General features: G+C 39.8%; 2 protein-coding genes across 9 annotated transcripts in view; one reads left to right on the forward strand and one right to left on the reverse strand.

Moving 5' to 3' along the window:
- Nucleotides 1-3752, forward strand: part of LOC127000560 (centrosomal protein of 19 kDa-like) — a 41879-nt gene extending 38127 nt beyond the window's left edge. For all 5 annotated transcript variants that reach the window (XM_050864380.1, XM_050864369.1, XM_050864403.1 and 2 more), the window contains one exon: nt 2501-3752. The gene's annotated coding sequence lies outside the window, so the exon portion shown is untranslated. The remainder of the gene's footprint in view (nt 1-2500) is intronic.
- Nucleotides 346-22252, reverse strand: LOC127000528 (calcium uptake protein 3, mitochondrial-like). Of its 4 annotated transcripts, XM_050864280.1 has the most exons (14): nt 22169-22249; nt 19302-19579; nt 16123-16264; nt 15748-15858; nt 15354-15401; nt 14634-14716; nt 13810-13977; nt 10866-10944; nt 10637-10760; nt 8960-9088; nt 6323-6480; nt 4268-4425; nt 3163-3256; nt 346-2627 (listed from the first exon to the last, which is right to left on the reverse strand). In XM_050864280.1, exons 2-13 carry the CDS (start codon nt 19518-19520, stop codon nt 3185-3187), a joined length of 1491 nt encoding a protein of 496 aa, XP_050720237.1. In that variant the 5' UTR covers nt 19521-19579; nt 22169-22249; the 3' UTR covers nt 346-2627; nt 3163-3184. The 4 variants fall into 4 exon arrangements, with proteins under 4 accessions (XP_050720237.1, XP_050720227.1, XP_050720244.1 ...); XM_050864270.1 differs by lacking the exon at nt 3163-3256 and having other exon boundaries at nt 22169-22252; XM_050864287.1 differs by lacking the exon at nt 3163-3256 and having other exon boundaries at nt 13858-13977; nt 22169-22251.
- Between the last annotated feature and the right edge of the window lie 844 nt (nt 22253-23096).

Consider the following 23096-nt stretch of genomic DNA (forward strand, 5'->3'; position numbering starts at 1 on the left):
TTCGAGCCCATTAGTGATGTGCATTAATTGTATTTTAGTGTCTGTTGTGATATGACTTTTTTGGCCTATGCTGCCCCCCAGTGCTCTTCTTGAGTAGGCATGAGGGTTCTGCATGTGGGCATATGGAACATTCTGAGCCTTTCAGAGGATCATTGATTGCTGAAAGAGCCCAAAAGGTGAATATAGTGGGACTCTTGGAGACGAGGAGGCCTGGCAGTGGCAAGATCGGTGCGGTGCGGTACTAGGATTCATGCAGTGTTGCATCTTTCAGACATAAAAACTTTGCCTCATTGGTCATGATTATCTCTGAAAAAAAAAGAGCAAGGTAAAGAGAAAAAACAGACATGATTTACATAAACTTTAATAACATATTAAATCCAGTTTAACAAGTGATATAATGATATAAATAGTAACTATTCAACTCCTTAAAGTTCATAGAGAAATGCATTGCAACTACAGTCACATTGCTGTGGTATTTCTTGTTTGATTTGTGTTTTACATTAATTCTGTACTGGTGCAATCCCGTCAAGTATTCTTACTGAATAATCATCTTTCAGCATTGCTTTTTGAAGGTTGCATCAGTTTACTTCAGTTTAAAGCTTATTTCTCCAGTTTTCAACTAGTCAGTTTCATTCAATTTTCCTGCACATCTTGCCTGCCCTTTTTTCATACATGTGCAGGGTATACAACTGGCATGTCTCTGCTCAGGGAAGTGAATGTCCATACTTTGCATGGGTTAATGTTGGTGCCAGTAAGGGCATGCAGCCATATTTTGTAATGGCCCTGCTTCCAAATGGTGGCTTAGTGAAGAGCCACCATAAGGAGAACAAGACAATGACTGGGGCCTTGCAAAACACATATAGGTTGATGCATAGTTTTGCAGTGGGGTTGTGTGTATCTTTACCTTGCTTTAGAAAACTGATGTATATAACCAGTCAATCTGTACAACAAACTTGGTATTTGCATGAATTTTAACCCATATCAAAATTCACTGAATTTGTAGAAAAGTAACAACAGAATATATACTAACGATATTATATAATCTGCTCAACAGGCATGATTGAAAGTAGCAGAGCACCACTTTTCACAAAAGGGAGAAGATAAGATCATTAATAAACTTTGTATATCTACAATTCTTTGACTAGAAAACGTTCTATCTACATGGCATCTGTTCCACTGTCATGCTCTTTACCATATGGCAGGTGCCTGTCATCTTCACTGTTTTAACAATCAACAATAATCTGCACAACTCTCAAGAACAGACCATTCCTTAGCACAGAGTAAGAAAACATGACATTCAGTGCCTAGACATTCAGAGACAAAGCTTTCCTGCAGCTTAGTCAACACATAAGCAAGATAATAAATAAGGGACTTCCATGGTTTCTATGAAGCGAACCACTCTGAAACAATCCTCAGAGCTAAGTACTTAGGCCATGTAGCCCTGCTAGTTACAGAGAAACACTACCTCTCCCTCACCTTGTGACACAGCGGGAAAGTCACACTGAACATGAAAATGTTAATCTCCATATTCAATAAGTATACAGTGTTTAGCAAATGATTTTTCCATGTTACCCAATGATTTGAATAAAATGCACTTCTGCAATTATATCAAAACCATTGTTGAACTTATATCTTTAATCACAAAGAGTTATATTTGTGCTTTGTATACTTACATATTTGCATATATAATATTCTTACATACATATGTAATCAAACATATTTACGAGAGTACCACTGGAAAACCTTTAAATTTGTCATTTTTATCATTTATTACATATGGTGGACGGAGCATGCAATGTTGATAGTGTCCATCCTTTACTAGTAATGTTCCATGATAATCAGCACACAGCAGTGCATTTCCTCCCTTAAATTTTTCAGAATCAGTCATGAATTTTTTACACACTGGGAGGGAAAGTGCATGCATCTCCATGTATTGTAAAAGTTTCAAGGTTCACAGTAACAGCACCACAGGAAGCAGCATGATGTTAGCTAAGCTTATAAACACCCTTGAGTAGGTATGATATGTAAACTTTTGATGCTTGGTGTGCACTTATGGTTTTTCTTTGTCTTAACTGATTGTGTGGTTTATTTATTTATTACAAAGTGATACACTGACACTATAATGACCAGGTCAGTATAGTGACATACCAAGGTGTTTCCATAGGTGTGCAGCTGCTGATCTATCACGATTAAGATTTGGACATTAAATTACCATGATTTCAGATGCACAGCCTGGTCAAAATGTGCAAGCCTATAATGCAATCAGTAATGCTAATCACTTAATCATCACACAAAATTTATTCAGTCTGAGATAAAAAAAAAATGGCATAGTTAGTAAGTTTTAAAAAATGGCAGAGTTAATAATCAATCAGTTGAACAAGCTCTAATCCAAGAAAAATGTTTTCACCTGTATGTTTCACTCATAAATAAAATTATGTAATACTACTTTATACACTTTAAATTATGTAACAACACTTTGTGACCAATGCCATCATTGCAGTGCTGTGCAACGTGTGTGTCCGGGAGGCCGAAGTGAGTGAGGGCTACTAATCCTGTTGCCCCTGATTCCTCATGGCTTCCTTCACACATGCCTTGAAGCCTACCCAGCCCTCACTGGGTTGTTGACTCTAAAGGAAGAGAAACATGGATCAGCAAGTACTGTAACAAGAATCTGCAGCACCTTATGGGATTTTTCCACACCAGTAGTTATGTACAGGAAGTGAAAGCAGACCCATGGTGCAGTGAACCTTTAAATAATCTGCCTGTTGCTCCAGTATTAAAGGAATGTGATGACCCAGATCATCATCCACTCAGTAATACAAAAATAAAAAGTCTTATAATGTTACTGAATTATGTGGAATCAGTATCTGTTTTGCACAGTGGCAGAATCATAACCAATGATGCTAAGGATTTGTCCAAGAGTTGCTACACTGGTAAATCAGTGAGATATGATAATGGTGGGAATAGTGGAGTCAGATACTGAGGGGACAGAAGAACACAAGTGGAAGTAGAGCCAGAGGCAAAATAAGAACTGGGAAGTAGGGAAGCAGGAAGAACATCTAAATAAAAGGAGGAGCATAAGGATAGGAGGGAAACTTATGCTATAGGTCTTCAATACAGAGCTATTGGGCAACAAATATACCATGATGACACAAACTCCACCTTGTATCAGCACTTAGGGTCTTCACACCACGGCCTTCATCTCACTCTTGACACATTGCTTGAAGGCATCCCAGCCTTCACTCCGCGAGGTGTGCTGAGTAACAATAGAGGCCACAGTGTTAATGCAGGCTAAACAAACGCTTCAATCCAACTTCTGCCATCAATTTCCCTGATTGAAATAGTGTTAGAGCCAAATGTTTGCAAGTTACTTCTCAGGCCTATCCAACAAGGAGGATATAAAAGGCCTATCTGTCTTGTGGAATGTGGAGCAATGGAGAAATTCCCTGTCCACAGGGAAAAGAGGGAGCACTCGTGTTAAAACAGATGTCACAGATGCCTTTGGCTCATAAATCACAAAACTAGTCAACACTGCTCGGCCAAGGCAGGACTGGCTCTCAACACTACTTCTTCCAGGAAATTGTTGACAACAGCAATTACTGGGACTCAAAAATGTCTAACCTACAAATGACTCTCACTGCCTCATGTGCATAGTGGGAGGTCACGTGCACATACCTATTAAGTTAAGGTTAAAACACCATTCTTGTAGTTAATTGCAGAGAAGACAAGATTAAATTAAGTTTTGTAACTAACTAGTGTTTTTCTTACCTGTTTATATCTGACACTGTTAACCCTTAGATGGTGGTGGAACTATATGTAGATGGTCCAAAATTCAGTCTCAGTTTTGTATGGCAGAAATATAACAACACTTCATGACTGCGGTAGAATCTAAATATAGTCGATAGTTAAAACACCTCTTATGCAGCGTAAATATATTTATGCTACGGTCCTAAGGTCGGCAATGACTATATATAGACCATTCATTTTGGGGGGAGATACTCTTCAAATACTGCTGCCGTATAAGGGTTAGTAGAATATGGCAAGCAAGCAGTAACTGACTTGGTTATGAGTGTCCACAAAACTCAAAGTAAACACAGGAAACTCTCCACACAACTTTGTTTTTAGCTCCACTGAGTGGATACATAGGCACTGCCATTCTGGGAATACTTCTACAAAAACAGACAAAACTAGGGATGGTGAAATATGGCACTCCAGAGCAGTTACAAACTAGGGCAAACTGAAAATCCTTTTGTGTTGCAAGACTGACCTTGAAGCCACGATGCAGCCGATCTCTCATAATGGCAATGAACTCTTTATAGCTGAGCTGGCCATCTCCATCATCATCAAAGATCTTGAAGACAGTATCCACTATGTGAGGGCTCAGCTCGGCACCAGTGCAAATCTTGACTGCTCGGTGGAACTCCTCTGCAAGGCCAAACCAGCACAATAAAAGTGGGAAACTAGAATGGTGATAAATGGAAGAAATCAATATACCTTGGAAAATGAAGACTTGTGAGGCATAACGATCACATCAACAATACTGTACTGATTACTGAAAGATGTAAGGTAGAGTTTGGGGGCATACAATAAGCCAAGCATTCCCTCATGTTCCTCTTCGTCACGTCACACTGGCCCTTGACCCTGTGGTGGGGAAGAGTCCAGTACCGTCAACCGGGGTGACTTCAGACAAAAAGTGGATAAAAAGTTGACGTGTTGATAACTCATAGCCAGTTGCAACAAGCTAGATGATTTTAGTGTCAGAATTTGTCTTTTGCCTTAGTTTTCAAATAAGAATGTTGTTTTCTTGAGACACATTTCTGTTTTGAAAACAAGCACAATATGTATTTTTGAGATTTCGTAAAAATTTAACCCCCTTGGAAAACTTTTTCTGGCAGGAACGATCTGTATTACACACAACATCAAAACTAGAGAAAGCAATCAGAAACATGCTTAACTAGAACAGTTAGAATGATTCGGAGGTGCTTAACACATCCTACACACCTGTAAATGTCACTTGAATGGAGGCATGTCAAAAAATGGCTCAAAATGGGGTGACTTCGGACACCTAAATATAACTACATATTGTGGAGAGCTGTGAGATCGCTCAGTGTTGGACAGCTCTGGTCAGCAACGCCGCATCCCTTGTTTAAGAGAGAGGAGAGACGGCGGATGCGTGGGCTCAAAACTCTGCCGGCCACGTCGCCCGCGCGCACTCCCAACCCTCTTCGTGCATAAGTCAGCAGACTGGTGGGTGGGTTTCCGCGAGAGGCCGTGTCGAGGTACGAACGCACCACAGACACCAGCCCCAGCGCACCGTCACCCATTGTCGCCTGCGAGAGTGGAGTGCTTTGTTCCAACCAACTGCTCGATAGTGCACTTCAAAGAGCCCTAACACACTTGAATGTTGCCCTACCATTACAAAAATTTCTTGTGGTGATTATGCGATCATTAAGCTTCCAAAAAAACTAAAACTGTGCTCTATATCTTATAGTGTTTTTGTAATAACATTTTTTTCAAAATTATTGACCATTTTTTTAATTCCCTGCTACTACTGACCTGAAATGTGAGAACTTCTTTCCCAAGATTTTTGCCAATTTTTTCCCCGGTTCAACAGTGTCCGAAGTCACCCCAAGAATGTGCGAACAGGCTCAGATACGTAAACCCAATGAAATATAGCCACTATCCGAAGTCCCCCCAGACATGGGGTGACTTCGGACACTCATATTTTTTCACTTGGCACAAAAACTATTAAGTTTTGTGAAAATGTTGCACCATGTAATGATAGCCCTTAACAACACAGAGTAAATGCACACTCAGCATAGATCCTAGGCCTAGAAAGAAAAATTTTATAAGCAAAAAACTTTGAAAACTGTCCGAAGTCACCCCGGTTGACGGTACCCCCATGACAGGGCCAATGTGACATCTGGGTTGCCACAGTTTACCTTCCTCATATTACCCCTGGTACCCAATTATCAACCAACTTAAATGGGAAGATGAATAGCTGGGTGTGCTGACTGCCCAGTCCAGGATCGAACCTGGGCACGAAGATTCACCACTGGGCATGCAAAAACTGCGACACCATGGAAGCGCATGTGGAAGAATACTAAGAAATTAACTGTTTAGAAAGAAAATAAATCACTACCATTTAATTGCCTATAGGCTGAGCTGAAAAACTAATAAAACTTATTACTGGGGAAGGTGTTTCAACTGCATTTACAACAGAAACCATTGATTATTGGTAACTACTTGTAGATAAACACCACTGCACCAAAAGTATACATTTTTTACTATCTACTATTTACTCTGACACTTTGCACATCACCTTGGGAGATGGGTTGATCAGCTAAGGTGTACATCCTCATGGCAATGGCAAAGTCATCCAGAGTGTTGAGGAACTGGCAGAAGGACTTGAACTCTGAGAAGGTGATTCCTCGCCCCTCGGGGATGCGGTCCAGAAGCCTCTCCAGGTACATCTCGTATCTAACAATGCCAGATTTCATAAAATACTACAGAACATGTGGTATGAACATTTCTAAAAACTGTTGGACCCAATGCCAGTATTACAATCATGACAGTGCAAACTTATGAGTGTATGCAAATACTTGAATCTGGCGTGAACATATTGCCAACCTCTTGTGCAAAAAATGCTTCTTCCATATAAATATATTTCCCTAACCAGCTGATGATAACTACACCAGTGCAATACAGTATGAAAGCTGTACTCCTTTACTAGCATTCTGACACCTACTAGTGTAACAAGGTGATTATTTACAAAACAGCATCTCAAGGGTTCAGCAAAGCTACCAACTGTGCTGCTATGAACTAAAACAAACTGCTGGACACAATACTTCACACTTAACCACCAAATTCTTTAAAGCCCACAAATATAATATGTACAGAACCTCACTGCATGAAAAGAGAACTAAGAATTATGATTCAATATATATGTACAGTCTCCCTTTCACTAAAAACTGTGAAAGAATATTTGAAACCTTTGGGAGAGTTTACCTTAACACAACTTCCTCTGAGAAACTTCATAAAACAACTTAGGTAGATGATATTCATGCAGTTGTCATAGACTCAGTTAGAATCTGTAAAAATGCCTTTCCATCATTTTATAAAAAATAAATAAGAGCTATCATGATAATTTGTTTCACTAATGCATATTTTATTATGCTTTTGTCAAAATATTTCAATATAAAAATTCACTGCCTCTAAAAATGTAAACCATAAACTATTATACAACAAAAAATGTTGCAACAAACTGCAGCACATCCTCCCCTTGCTGATGTCAAATGAAAAAATCTGTACCTGAAGAGCATTAAATCTCTGTGAAGGTACATAATGGCAAGAGAATTATTTTCTTTCAGTATTTCCTTCCAATGTTGCTTTATACAGTCAATACAGTTTATAATCTACGGGAAGACAAGAGTGTTAACTGGTATGCCGTTCACTTCATCCCACTTCCTTGTGGCAAGTAAACAGGCCAACTATCAAGCAAGTGATGAAGTCAATAGGCAGTTGCTTTGTCAGACTGGTGAACAGAAGCTGTTTTCTACCACAAGCTAAAAAGTGTGTCTGGTGAGGTGGAGGTCCTCTAGGAATGACATGTGCAATGACCACTATCTAGTAACTGGATGATGACATATGTCAATGGGATGACCATGATCACAGCTTCATATGTCTGACATTCAGTTTAAGGAGAATTATTCCCATAATAACCTGGTAGAATATATATGCTAAGAAATAAGAAATAAAAAAGTAGTACCAAAAATATAATAAGGAAACTAATGTATACAAACATGTGACACATCAACATACCATTCAGGGTTTAAAACCCACAATGGCTAGCTTTTGATCCATCTAAAGTATGAATGCTTTCAGGCTTAAAGTTATGAGTACACTACTAGAGAGAAGATGTACCGCTAATCAAGTATCTACTCGGTATGAGATTCACAAGTTCACTGTATTGAGCTATTAGCTGCAGAAATGCCCTGCACCAAATTCATTCCCAAATCACTGGTTTTGAGAACATACAACACTTAAAAGAGGGGAGACAAAGGGGTCAGCATCACAGTAAGTGACCAAAGGCTCAGTGTGAATGGGGTTATATTTCCTAACCTCTAAAGTCTTCCTGTTGAGGCATGAGGAAAAAACATATGAGACCCCAGCATCACCCTTAGCAATGCATACACATGCACTGCCTGTGCTATAAAGTGAACCTGTGTGACAAAATAATGAAAATTTGGTAACCTTTAGATTTCCATGGTTGATGTTTTATCTCCACAGTATTCTAGTGGTACTATAAGTTCAACAATTACGATTACATTGATTGCAGACATACATAATACTCAGACACAGAAAATAATAATTATGTATCTTATTAAGCAGTACACTCCATGAGATAGTTAAAAAGTTTCCAACCAGGAGGTAGCTTAGCTTATCAACATGACAACAGGAACTGTCAACATATACAGTAAAACTAAGAGCCAATGTGAGTCATGGAGGCTTAATGATGGTCAACTAGAGTGCATGTGTCAGTGTTGCACAGGAGGGTGTCAGGGGCTACAGTCACCTGTGAATCCGTTTTGAAGGCCTGAATCATGATAGACAGCGCTTGAGTCAAAGAGCTCCACTATAAAACTAAAAATCAGGTGAAACATATAACTTGATTTTTCACGATATCCAGTAAATTACGAGTAATGAAAATAAACGAGAGATGCAGTACATACACAATATTTGGACTACAAAATGAAGGATTTTACATATATAGAACATGAAAAAACAAAAAAGTCCAGGAAACCAGAATGCACTTAGGTTTATCTATTTTACCTAAATACAAATAACCTTTAGATATAGGAACAAAGCCATTAAGTTCAGCATGTATATCACAAGTAGTTCCCTATACAGTTAAAGAGGAATAAATTAAACCACCTTAACAAGAGAGGGTCACACTTACTGGTCAGATTGCAGGTAGGTGTAGCGTAGTAATATCTTGGCGAAGTCCAGCTCAGTTATTGCCGGCAGACCCTTCGAGAACTCATTGAACTCAATCTCCAGGACCTCAGTTTGAAGGTTTTCCATAAACCTGTTATAGAAGAAGGGAGGCGTAGGAGTTAGCCAAAATTACCAAAACAAATATAATCTTATCTGACACTACTTCCAATGATTTATAATTTATATATCACAGTAAACTTCTGTGATTCCACTTCCAAGAAAGGCAGGACGGCATTGCCCACATGACCATGCTGAGAAGTATTAAGAGTAAACACTATACAGTAAACCCTCTGGTATCCGAGTTAATAGAGCCACGGGGGCACCCGGATATTAAAAAAAACCAGATATGGTGTAGGTTAAGTCTACATAACCGAAAACCCAACTTTCGCCTACCGAATTTAATATATCGGCACAGACGAAGCTACTTAAGATCATGCCCGTAAGCCCACGACAGGCTTACACGCCCGCGCATACGTATATATATGAAACGAGTGCAGGGACGATATGTTATAGCCGTAAAATAGAAAAATATGTTATGGGTTAGCCTACATTTCAGCTGCACCACCGTCACCCCGCCCTGCTCGCCCTGAGAATATATATCCTTATTATCTCACAAACGGAGCTACTTAAACTTACGTCCGTATACGCCCACATCAGCCCTTTACACCTGCACACTCGTGGATATATGAAAGAGTGCAGGAAGGATGTATTATAGCCGTAAAAACGAAAATGTTACCGGTGACGTCAAACTGCCCACCTTGCCCCGCCGCCCCGAGCTGCAATATCACATTATCTACACCAACGCCAGTGAAGGCAAGCCTTTCCCCATCCACAGTGAATGCGTGGGCATTGTGGCGTCTCTTGCAAACGATAATTAGTGACAACGTAAGAAAAATTGTCGGGGCATTGCGGGGCTCTGGTCAGCATCCGCCATGGCCCCAAGGACGTGGGTGTTAAGATTCGCTCCTAACGGGGTAACTAACGCTTGTACACCTGACCTATATATACATGTATACATCGGCGCCATGGTAAGCGCCACAAACACCACACACAGGCAAAGCAATGCCAAGCAATGCCATGGTGAACATAAACAATGGCGTGCATGGCACCACTTGTTGTGTTGTGGTGCGCAAGGTAAAGAGAATTTCTTTACCTTGGTGGTGCGGTATGCCGCCCTTGCAAAGCTTAACCCCTCCTCTCCTCCTTTCTTCCGTCCCTTCCCTCTCGCTCATTCCCATCTCGCCCCTTCCTTCCAGCCCATCCTTCCCTTTCCTCTACACTTCTCTCCTCCTTAAGAGGCATCGCGTGGACAATTTGAACGATTTTTGGCGGCATGCAACAAATTTTTTTTTTTTGGGGGGGGGGGGAAAAAGACAATTTTAAATTTTTTGGAAAAAATCACATTTTTGAAAACTCCCGGATACGGGCGAGGTCGGATACGGTGAACCCGGATAACTGAGGGTTTACTGTAGAGAAAAGGGGATCCCCAAACTCAGTTCCTTATAATGTCACACACCTTTTTAAACATGGTGGAATACAAAGGCATGTACTCTTGCTCTCCTTCAATCAATGAGCCTTGGGCATGATACTAAGCAAGAACTATGAACAAAGAAATATATAAAAGAAAGGGTTTTCTTACATTTTAAATTCCTCAAACTTGAGGTCCTGCTTGCCCTTGCGACCAAAGAAGTGGAGGAGGAGGGTGGTGTCCACAACATGACTCTTCTGCAGCTCGTCCTCTAGCACAACCTCTTCATCTCCTCCTGCCAATGCCATCACCAGCTCATCAAGGACAGAAACACAATACTTTTATCTTACTAGCCAAGACTCCCATTTCCAAAACTTGAATTATTAGTCACTATCAGTACCTGCATCGTTGGCCTTCACTGCTCCCTCTAAGGCTCTGTTCAGCCGATCCCTCCGAGCAGTGCTGAAGATTTTTTCAAGCTGAAACAAAGCATTAGATTAGGCTTCTTTCTTTGGTGGAAATGCAAAACACTTCTACTTTGGCTCCATCATGACAAGCTTTAAGTGCTGTTAGTTATGATCACCCCTGTGGAATTCTAAGTTATTCTTTACATTCTGGGATGTGTATTAATAAAATAAGATCATACTAAAACATCAGTATTCTCAAATCAACATGAAGTGGAGTTTCAAATGTTGCACCATCATGACCACCATCATCCCTTGTGACATGTCTACTCCGACACATCCCAGTAGACACCACACTTGAAAAGCAGCTGAGCTATGGAACACTGCAATTGCATCATAATCAGCAGCAGCAACAGCCCCAAGCCACCCAAACCACAAACCCATGAAACAAAATCAAGTAGCAATGTTGTTTTCATGGAAGTCTCAATTATTTCATTACTTTTCACTGCCATCTTCATAGGGACAAGTTTATTTTGACACTAGATTAACTCTGATGCAAAGCAAAGGCTTGTCCTTGAAATACATGGAAATCAGTAAATCTCTCATTTAGTTCACTTCACCACAATGTACAAATAGCTGCAATGTAGATCATAAACTTGCAATGCATCAATCAGTGAATCATGACAGGTGCTGGTAACGTATTTCATAATTTTTCAACATATCATTCATGATATAATATAGTCATGAAATTACACAGCACATAATAATAAAAAAATATTAGCATCATGCAGAACTTTCAGTTGTAAATATCAAATAAATTAGTGTCTACGCAGGAAGTTTCTTTTGCTGCATATATCATTAATTAACATCACAATGTAGCACATAAATATTAAAATCAAGTAGTACAATGTAAGATTAGTTAAGGGAAAAAAGACCTACAAACCTACATTCCAAATTTCTTTAACACATATTTACAAATCTTGTTAGTATACAATGACACATTCTACATTAGTCTACTTCACTACTCATTCTACAGAAGTTCCTTCCTTGCTGAGGCTATTCCTGACAACTCTTGACAGGCAACCTTTTAATGAGACAGTTTAGGCCTGGCACGAATAAGTCACGAAGTAGCCAGTGAATGCGTGTCAATATTTGCTCCACACAAGGCAAGTACAGCTGGTTGTACTGATTAGGTACTTACAAGTGGTGCTAACCTTCGGAATTATTAAGTTATATATATATATATATATATATATATATATATATATATATATATATATATATATATATATATATATATATATATATATATATATATATATATATATATATATATATATATATATATATATTCCAAATTTTGCTCTCATAGCTGGAGAGTACTAAATACAAGTCAATAAAATAATTGACACACAACAAATGCTAAATGAATCTAAAAAAAAAAAGTGCAATCACAGCTCTGAAAATTGAAGCTCTTGCTCAACAAAAACCCAATAAGTGGCTTGGATAGGCACTTGCAAAACCTTGAAAAAAGCACCTTAGATTACGGAGCAACCCTTTTAAGCGTCCTCTTCAATCAGAAGTTTAGGCACTGTTCACAAGCACACACTTTATTGAGCCAAGCTGATAATTATAACAATCATGATGATCATAAGCTTCTCTCCCTTTAATCAACACAACCTGCAGTTCTACAAACCTCACAACCCTCCTGAGACCCTCTACTGCTGATGGTCTACTGTATGACAAGATGACTAAAGTTTGCCTACAACAATTTCATCATCATTACTCACAAATACTATTCAAGAACTTCCCCAAAGCAAAGTGTAATCATGAGTTCATACAGATTTTAAGGTTTGAATTATAAAAAAAATCAATGCTGTATGTTTTAAACAATAATAACTACACTTACTTTTAATAAGTAAGTCACCCCTGTGTTATTCACAAAATGGTTTATCTAATGTGTAAATCCTACTGTAGCAACTGAAGAAGAGTGCAAGCCACACAATCAGCAGTTAGTAAGAAAATGTATGTGAAAGTGTTTGTGTGAGTTTTTTGTGTATGTATTTCATACAACACGAGAGAGTATCAGTCTTGCATTTCATTACTCATGGTAATATTCTAAATATTCAATCATGTTCCATGATCATCCACAGACTGTAAAAAAAATAAAAATAAAAAGGCACACCATAGATTAACAAAGTGGCTAGAAATCAGTCACAGGTGTGTGATAATTGCAGTGGACCATCATGTCACCATGACAAAGAATGGTCAAAGTTAACAAAGGTAACAACTTATGACCTTTCCAAGTAAATTAAAAATATTTCTTGGTCCCTTCGTGCTTTTATGAAGCTCTGTACACTGAGACACCTCGTACCAGCACGAGGAGATGGAAGTGCCTGCTGATTTATTGTACAGCCAGTGAGAATGTTGATCTAAATGTTCAAACAGAGAAGAACTTATTTATTTTATTGAATTTGCTTTTTCCAGCATAATTTCCTTTACATACAAGAATAAGAAAGTGTTGTTAATTCTATCAATGCCATTCAAGAATTAGCTGAGGTTTATGCAGAGAAGTACACGTTTCCTCCCTCTATCATGTGACACCATCTCTCAAATGACATAGAAACCCCTTGACTCATTTATATCTGCAAGACATAAATTTCTTCGAGTAACCCTGCTAAAGTTCCGCACCAAAGTGCTTCAAGATGGCCAGCATGGAAGAGGGATGATTCTGTGCAATTTTAGCATTGGTAAAAGAGTGCATATGTAAGATGGATAGAAACTCTAGTAGAAGACACACACAGGCTGGCTGAGGCCCGTGTCAAGCTGGTTCTCAACACACGACACATCAAGGACATCCAGACAGAGCGAAGAGTAGGCGCACAACGGATCGAGGCGCCAAATGAGCAATACACACTACGTCAGGACTATGTATATTACCCCCACACGAACGCTGTCTACAGTTCGGCCCACCAGCTGCTGACTTACGACCTGCCTTGTTGCCTTCAGCTTCTTGGAATTCTCAGAGTCATCGTTTTCATCCTGGGCTGTGTCACTCAACCAAGAGGAATACGCCCGGTAAACTCCACAAGTGATCAAGTCCATTAACTGTTACACAGGATACTATGGTCAAGCTTAAAAGTAAACATTTAAGATTGACATCATGCTGCAGATTTAAGAAAAAAAAGGTTTAATTCTCAGCTGCCTGGTTCCCAAGCTTTAAGAAAATCCTTCATACCCAACAGTAAATATGTTATTCACTGAGGAGCAATTATTATGTATATTACTGGCTCACTACAGCACAGAACCTCCATTTTTACATAACATGCCCTATTTCTTGATCTGACCACAATATATTAAAAAAAAAAAAATGCATATCTGACCTTGGGAGTGACATGCTTCATTTTAGGATATATCACGGTACCATTCAACCCTTCTTGCCAGCACATGTTCTATCTGAAGCATCTCATGATTCCCACTGCTCGAAATGAAGTGAGAGTATGAAGGCTACCCGTGATATCAAACCATTAGAGCAACACTTTCCTTATACTTATGCAGTTGTTGAGGAATTATATTGGCCCTCACCTCCTTTCAGACATGACAGAAGCAATTCTATCCTTTTCCTTTGGCTCGATCTACTACCATAAGCATCTCACTGCAGGAAACTTTATATTCAGAGAAAGCTAAAATGCTACACTTCAATGCTGTACTGAGATTCTTGTCCCTTGAGCTATATGTGATAACAGAACGCCATCCAGACCTACCACAAGAAACTCCTCCTTGTCGACCCGCTGGTTGCCGTCAGTGTCAAACATGTTGAAGGCGATCCTGAACCCTGTCTGCGGCTCTGGGGAGGAGTGGCTTGTCTTAGTATGTTTGCCATGTCAAGAAAAGATTAGGATACGATAAATCAATTCCACAAAAATCTAATTCAATGTAAATATTCCTTTGATCTTCCAATACATTACTAACTAGGGATACTAGGAATAATAATCTACTAAATCTGGATATATGCATTCTTAGCCTCTTAAACATGAATGAGTGACACTGGAACAGACCCTGTGTATGTAACTTTGCTAACTTAACCCCTTCAATACAAGCAGACAAAACATAACCTCCATGCCATATCCTGGTTTTACAGACTACGAAATAGTCCATGATGAATGACGCACATACAGCCGCTAGGATATGGTTCGAGAGATGAAATGACCATGATACTGCGCACTGCGACATAATGAGTTAAGCCAAATGAAAAACAATAGCTATAACTAATAATAATAATAATGATAATGAATATGTTCTAGGAAACATAATATATTTTGTTCAAAAAGGTGTTTATCTTAAAGACAATTATTATACATATGCAATGAGACCTATGTATTCTTTATTTATATTAACTTCATATACCTATTATTCATTATTGTCAAAAAATTATAATATGCTTAACTTACTCTTTAAACAAAGATGATATTGGAGATACTTACTTGTAAGAATTGAGAGCAGGAACAAGTACTCTGTATATGAAATGATACCTGAAAGAAGGACATTCAATAAATATTGCACATTCAATGTTGTTTTATAAGAAAACTAAACACTGAATACTTCTAAAAGTCCAAACAACTACTCCATGTTACAGCTGTGCAGACTTTTGCCTTGAACACAGACCACTCTCAAGCTACCTATCTAATTTACACTTCTGGTACTCAACATTTATTCTCTGCTATTTAATAAACATATTGAAAGGATACAGGAAGGACTTTATACTGTGAAGATAATAACTCACTTGGCCAATTATAATTAGAAGATTATCTATTGAACATTATTGCTTCACCCAACAGACAGGAAACAAGTGGAGGAAAGTGGACAAGTGTAACTCACCCTTATCAAATATGGTTCTGAACATGTCTGGAGAGCTCTTGGAGAGTAAAGGGGTCTCCTGGGAAAACTGCTCCAAATCTCTCTCATTGAGCATCTTCCTCTTTAAGCGAGCTGTGGCATTCAAAACTCATAAAAGGCTTCACTTACAAAATAAGAACACTATAACTATTCCAAGATTGTACAAGACTAAAGTGTGACATATCAACTTGTAAAAAAAATATATTCACTTCTGGTACGACATTAAAAGACTATTCAATCCATACACAAGGAAAGTGGAGAGACAATGGAAAAAAAAATTTGTGCAATGGGGGATGAAATTTATGATGGAAACAAAGAAAGAGAATGAAGAGACAAGTAAGGATATGAATAGCTTACGGCGAGGCTCAGAGTCTGTCACTGACTCAATGAAGTCCTGGGGTGTCATGTACAGCTGTCCCTCATACTCAACAGATGAGAACTTGATGAATCGGCGCTCACGGTGGTTCAGCTTCAGGCCACGAAGGGATGATTCATCAATCTGATATGAGATGACCCAAGTTACATGCAATATGTCTATATTCAATCTAATATGAACTACTAAATTACTTAAATGTAAATATCTTTTTTTTTTTTTTTGCCTATGATGCCGGTAGGCTTTCTTGGTGGGGAATTGTGGTCAGGAGAGGTGGGCACCCGCTAATTTCTTGTTAGTCCACAATTCTGCTAACTTTGTTGGGCATTCCGCTATTCGCTAAGCCACAAATTTTCCAGCTTTGCCGGTCCGCTAATGCTAACGATAATAATTTTTGTTATTCCACTAATGAAGTCCACAACAGTCTGCTAACCGTTTTTTAGTCAGCTAACCCTTTATTGGTAGTTAAAAACATAATTTCCAATAAAATTAACTTACAATTTATATATTTATTTATCTTATATAATAATACAAATACTGCAAGGAATACATCTTTAAGACTCGATGAGTTAATGTAAACTGCCTCCCATGCAGGCTGCCAGGACAGGCCAGCTGCGCAACACAGTTCTAGAATATTCCCGCCCATGCAGCCTGGGCAGCCTGCCACCTACGTGCTGTGCAGACTGGCTGCGCATCAGACAGATCTAGAATAGGGTGGCCAGATTTCTGGAAGTAAAATCCGGGATGCTTTAATAAAAAACTCCCGGGACATTTTCGGGACAATTTTATTTCCAGGACAAACCATTAACCCTTTCCATACATGATGCAGACATCAGCGTCACAGTATGGAAAGGGTCATGAGGAAATGGAAGAGGATTAATCCTCTTCTAAACCTTTCAATCCTCCTCTAAATTCCTCTTAATCCTCTTCCACTTCCTCTTAAAGAGGTTTAGAAGAGAATTAAGAGGAAATGGAAGAAGATTAAGAGGTTTAAAAAAAAATAATGGTGATGACGTCGGACGCCCTTCGGACGCCGACGTCAGCATCGCCGGATTGAAAGGGTTAAAATCCAGACTGTCCCAGAAAATCCAGGACATCTGACGATCCTAATCTAGAAGTTTCTCTACACTTTCAAGAATATTCTTGAATTTCCCAGAAATTTCATTGTTGGTGGTTTTTAAAAGCTTGCGTTAGCAGACTATAATTTTGGCATTCCGCTTACTGCAAATCGACTAATTTCTCAAATTTTCTGATAACACTATTCCGCAAATTTTTGTTGTCCACTATTAGCAGATTAGCGATTAACGGACTTAAATTGCGGAATGCCCACCTTTGGTGGTCAGCAACCCGTTCTGGTGCAGGCAAGTGTTTATAGTGGCACCATCTTGCTTGGTTTATGCTGTCCCCCAAGAGCTCATCTTTGATCCTCTTTTTTTAGAGAATCAAAACTTCACAGGGACAGGTGGTCTTCAGGACAGCATGCAGGTAGTCTTAGGCTACTCGGTGATGATTAAACACTGTTAGCTTGTTTGTAGCAGTAGTATTGAAAAGCATTCCGAATTAAATGACAATATAATGTATACAAGCCTTGCTTTGAAAGAATTCTGTACAATTTATTTGTTATTATATTTTCATAACTTCAAAAGATTTTTCTGACATGAAAAATTTATCTTTATGAATACCAATATATGGATAAGTGTATGCTCATCAGACATGAATAGGAGGATTGCTGGTGAAACATTATATGTCTGCTAATCTGAATTCCACTGAATCATTAGTTAAGTTAGGCAGGGATCATCAAGTTTTAAACAGAGTCACAAGGGGGGGGTGGGGGTTATCAAATATTTGGGATTATTGAAGAGAGGGTAACTTACAAAATTTAAAACACTGACTGCTTATTTCTGGACAAAATATGATGCTTTTTATAGTGGACAGTATTTTTTTTACAGAAATCACTAAATGACTGACTTTTCAATGCCTGAGGTACACCTGCCGCCGCCCCACTTCCACCCGTCACCATCGGCCTGCATAGTGGACCCACCCCCATCAACACCTTGTCCCGTCCCGCACTGAGTATTTCCACCAGCCCACAACGCATGCTGAACAAATTTAAACTAACCTAATGTAATTTGCCCTATTTGCCCCCTTTAATGGGGGGCTTTGTCCCCCTGACCCCCCTAATAGGGAGGCTTTGCCCCACCCCCCGACTCCCCTTCTATTTTCCCAGTCATTTGTTACAACACTGCATTCAGGGACCAAAAAAAGAATCCATATTGCAAGTATTGGCTACTATTTCGGTAAAGATTCATTTTAGTACCGTGCCAGTATTTCATTACCTACCTTATGAAACATAACAAGATCTTCATATATCTTTTCTACAAACGTTCAACAATCATGGAAACGATTTCAAAATCCAATTCAAGGACTATTTATTGTTGAAAATAGGGGATAATATATTCACGAAAGCAAAGCCTCCTCTGGCGGCGGCCGCGGCGACAGTGACGCCGCCTCAGCAGCCGCAAAATAGCTCACAGAGGGTTTAGGGTGGGTGAGCATATTTAAACTACTCCAACCGAACTTTACAACCTGCTAACGAGGGGGCTTCGCCCCCTTCGATCCCCCTTCTAACCAGGGGGGACTGTGCCCCCCCCTGGAACCCCCCCACACACACACACACACACATGTATATGTGACTCATTTCTGTGAGGAGGTATTTCTCGCAACACCGGCTGCACCACCGCCAGAGGAGGCTATGCTTTTGTGAATATATTATCTCCTATTTTCAACAATAAATAGTCCTTGAATTGGATTTCGAAAGCGTTTTCATGATTGTTGAACGTTTGTAAAAAAGATATATGAAGAGCTAGCGATGTTTCATAAGGTAGGTGATGAAATACTGGCACAGTACTAAAACGAATCTTAACCACTCTTTCTTCAATATCATCCCAAATATTAAACAGTCAAATAATTAAGCATCACTTTCATCTGTCAAGGGAGTTTTATCTCCATCCCCGGGCATGAGTGCCGCCCACCCCAGGGCCTAACCAGCCACACTGACCCATAACACAGCCAGGCACACCAGGAGCATGTATCCCAGTGTATTTCCCCTTCATGTAACACCTCAGGACCATTCTCTCAGCGCCTGTAAGAAACAAACACTCACAGGACGGCGAAAGGGTTTGGCAGCCTCCACCACGGCACTCCCTTGCAGCCATTTCCAGCCTAAGTAAGTGGATGTCGCCGCGGCTACTCCACACAGGTAGAGGCTCTGATTACTCCTGAAGCTACCATGGGAGGCACTGGTCTTAACTGTCCTCGAGCACTGTGCACGGCGGCATAATGACAGGACATTCCGGGGCAGACGTCTTCCTACTGTCGCCATGTTTGTGTGTGTCCCTCAGTCTGGACGATCTCGCCTCTTGCATCAACTATTTTCAAAGGCTGAAAAGGAGATCAGTCGGATTCTAATGAGTGTGTTTTTAGGTTCATGGTTCATAAAAAGGGTTAGAGTACCAGAAGAGTCATAAAACTATCCCTGGAAATGCCCGAAACTCCTACGATAGCCTTGTCAAATATAATGTGTGTTTGGCTCTCAGACTGGACGATCTCGCCTCAACTATTTCCAAAGGCTAAAAAAGAGATCATGCGGTTTCTAATGGACTTTTCTTTAGGTTCAGGATACAGAAGAAGAGTCATGAAACTATCCCTGGAAATGCCACAAACTCCTACGAAAGCCTTGTCAAATAGGTGAGGTTGGGGGCCGAAATCTTTTTAATTGAGGAGATGACCCAAGGATTCCAGCTCGGTCTGTTGTAATTTTCTTTTAATAGGGCAAAGGAGGCAGCTCAACGGTCTATAATGAATGGAATGAAGCACATCTTGAAAATAAAACTCATTGGGAAAAATATACCCGCAAGGAAAAAGATACGCTGGATAAACTGTTGGTGGCTACTTTTCGGGACTAATTAACTCTCCACTAACAACTCACGTCTCACTATAACTAAATTTCATCAAGATATATGCCTGTCACTAACTCTGAGTCATATAAACCCCGTGACATGCATGGATATAGCATGTCACTGCATGTGTCAATACCAATCAGCTGATCTGTAGTACTGTCAATACCAATCAGCTGATCAGGTATTCGTTAATCTGTAGGACGCAGGGACAAAGTGTTATCCATTCTCCCTATCCCCTCTTCCCCTTGCACATGCTTACATAACTGCTTCTTCCCTTGTTCCTTTTCGCCTCTCCCGTCCTTTACCCTTCTATTTTTGTTATAGTAATGGCCAAAGCATCCTATCCTCTTATAGTAATGGCCTATAAGCATCCCATATCCTCCCCTTGCCCTTGCAATGCTTGAGTACTTATATAATATATACGCTTCACACCCCTAGCTTTTCCCTTGTTCCCTTCCTCCTCTCCCCTCCCTTACCCTTATAGTTAATGGCCTAAACATCCCATCCTTTTTTAATAATGACCTATATATAAGCATCCCATCCTCCCCTTGCTAGAGTACATGCCTAACACACCTTTCCTTGATCCCTTCCTCCTCACCCCTATTCCCCTCCATGCCTATTCCCCACCCCTTCCTAACCCCTTAATTGATAAGTCCTCAACGCTGACTCAACAATGCTACTGTAGGAGACTGCTGATTAAACTTGTCTGTCTGGGGAGAGAGAGAGAGAGAGAGAGAGAGAGAGAGAGAGAGAGAGAGAGAGAGAGAGAGAGAGAGAGAGAGAGAGAGAGAGAGAGAGAGAGAGAGAGATTGGAAAGGGGTTAGGATCAAGGTCCTTTCCAGGAGAATGAGGTAGAGGTGATGGATACTGGAGTTCATCGACTTGACAAAGGTGCTGAGATGAATTCCTGATGATCTGCCCCGCCACACAGAGCTGTAGTAATAACTATTAATTGTATCCTACTGTACTACGGAACACACCAATTGTCACACACTGATATTGATAAGGAAGCTGTAATTACGTCCTATATGTTAATTTCTCTGACTACGGTTGATGTGTAAAATAAATTATATACCGAAAGCGTGTTATATTTCATCTTTTTTTTCTTATTTTTCTTCTTCGTCATATTACTTATTGTTATTCTACCATTCATCACTTTTCTATTTATTTTCTATCATGTATTTGTCGCACGCTTAGCTACATACATTTAAGTCTTCTATTATGAGAGAGAGAGAGAGAGAGAGAGAGAGAGAGAGAGAGAGAGAGAGAGAGAGAGAGAGAGAGAGAGAGAGAGAGAGAGAGAGAGAGAGAGACCGTGTTTTCCCCCATAAGAAAATAATTGGTCAGCATAAAATATTCAACTTTTTCTTGAGATAAAGAGTGATAAGGCAGCACATAAGCACACGAATAGCAAGGACGTGTGTGTGTGTGCTGATTAGTCTGTCTCATCACCATCATAATCGTCATTATTATCATCATCATCATCATCATCATCGTCTCATATGTATCATCAACTAATTCACACTAAAAAACAATTATATTATTATTATTATTATTATTATTATTATTATTATTATTATTATTATTATTTTTTATTCATTTTCGTCTTCCATGTTGTCTTTCTCCGTTTATTCTTTCTCTCCATATATTCCTCTTGATACCCTTTACCCTCTTCCCTTCATTATTTTTCCCTTTTGTTTCTTCTTCTCCAAATCTTCCCCTTAATATCCTTTCCCCTCATTATCTTTCCCCTTTTTTCTTCCCCTTCAAATCTTCCCACTGCTACGCCCTACCCTCTTCCCCTCATTATCTTTTCGCTTTGTTTCTTTCTCTCCATACCTTCCCCTTGCTACCCTTTACCCTATTCCCCTTTGTTTCTTCGTCTCCATACCTTCCCCTTGCTACCCTTTACCCCCTTCACGCCCTCCCGGCCATTCCTGTCAGCATGCACCGCCGCCAGCGCCACCTCCCGCCGCCACCTGTATAGTAGCGACACGTGGACACAGCCAGCCACAGCAGCACACGACGGCACACCTGTGACGGGGAGTATATCTAAAGGATGATAACCCACCTGTGGCTGCTGCAGGTCTCCCTCCCTCTCTCCCTTCCTCCGCCGTTTCACTCCACATGGTCCGCTCCATCCACCCCGCACCGACTGGGACAACTTCCACCTGTCGAATATAGAAGTGGATTTGAGATGGGAGAAGGTTGATGATTTGGTTAATTCAACGTAAAAACATCATAGGAAGGGATAGGCGTGGAGAGGGTAAAAAGTAGAAAGGGATACATATGGAGAGGAAGAAAAAAGGGGGAAAGTGAAGAGGAAGGAAAAGAAGGGGGAAAGCTAACAATCAAGGCAAGAAACGAAAATGAATAATAATAATAATAATAATAATAATAATAATAATAATAATAATAATAAAAGAAGGAGGAAGATGGAGGACATGGAGAGATGAAAGGAAAGGCTAGATAACAAGGGGGGGGGGGAAAAAAGAGAAGAGGATGATGATGACGATGATGAAGAGGAGGAGGAGGAGGAGGATTTTTGATAGCTTCAAGAGGACGGATCAATTAAAACTTAAGCCAAAATACATCTAAAACTGTAATATTTCGGAGGGGGACTTTCCCATAACCTTTCCCCCTTTATACATGGGCCTGCGCTCCCCACCTCGCACCCACTACCCTGCGTTAGGTAATTTTCTCTATTCAAAAGGCCTGAATCAAGCTTATTACTCACTCAGGTTAAAGAGTTGTGAAGCGCGGGGTAGAGGCAACGATGGATGCATTTAATATATTTCTCCGCACTATACTTTCGGGTTGATAAAATATATCAATCTCTTCCTTCATTAGGGTAATATACAGTATTGCAAATCACTCAATTCGAAATAAAGCGTTGAAAAATTTACTCTTTATAGAAGGTAAAATACGATATATATACCTACTTTATTTTTGTTTCATTCCTCCTTTATCATTTTTACTCTTTTATCTTTTTTTTTTTT

The sequence above is a fragment of the Eriocheir sinensis genome, chromosome 2, assembly GCF_024679095.1.
Source record: "Eriocheir sinensis breed Jianghai 21 chromosome 2, ASM2467909v1, whole genome shotgun sequence".
NCBI lineage: Eukaryota > Metazoa > Arthropoda > Malacostraca > Decapoda > Varunidae > Eriocheir > Eriocheir sinensis.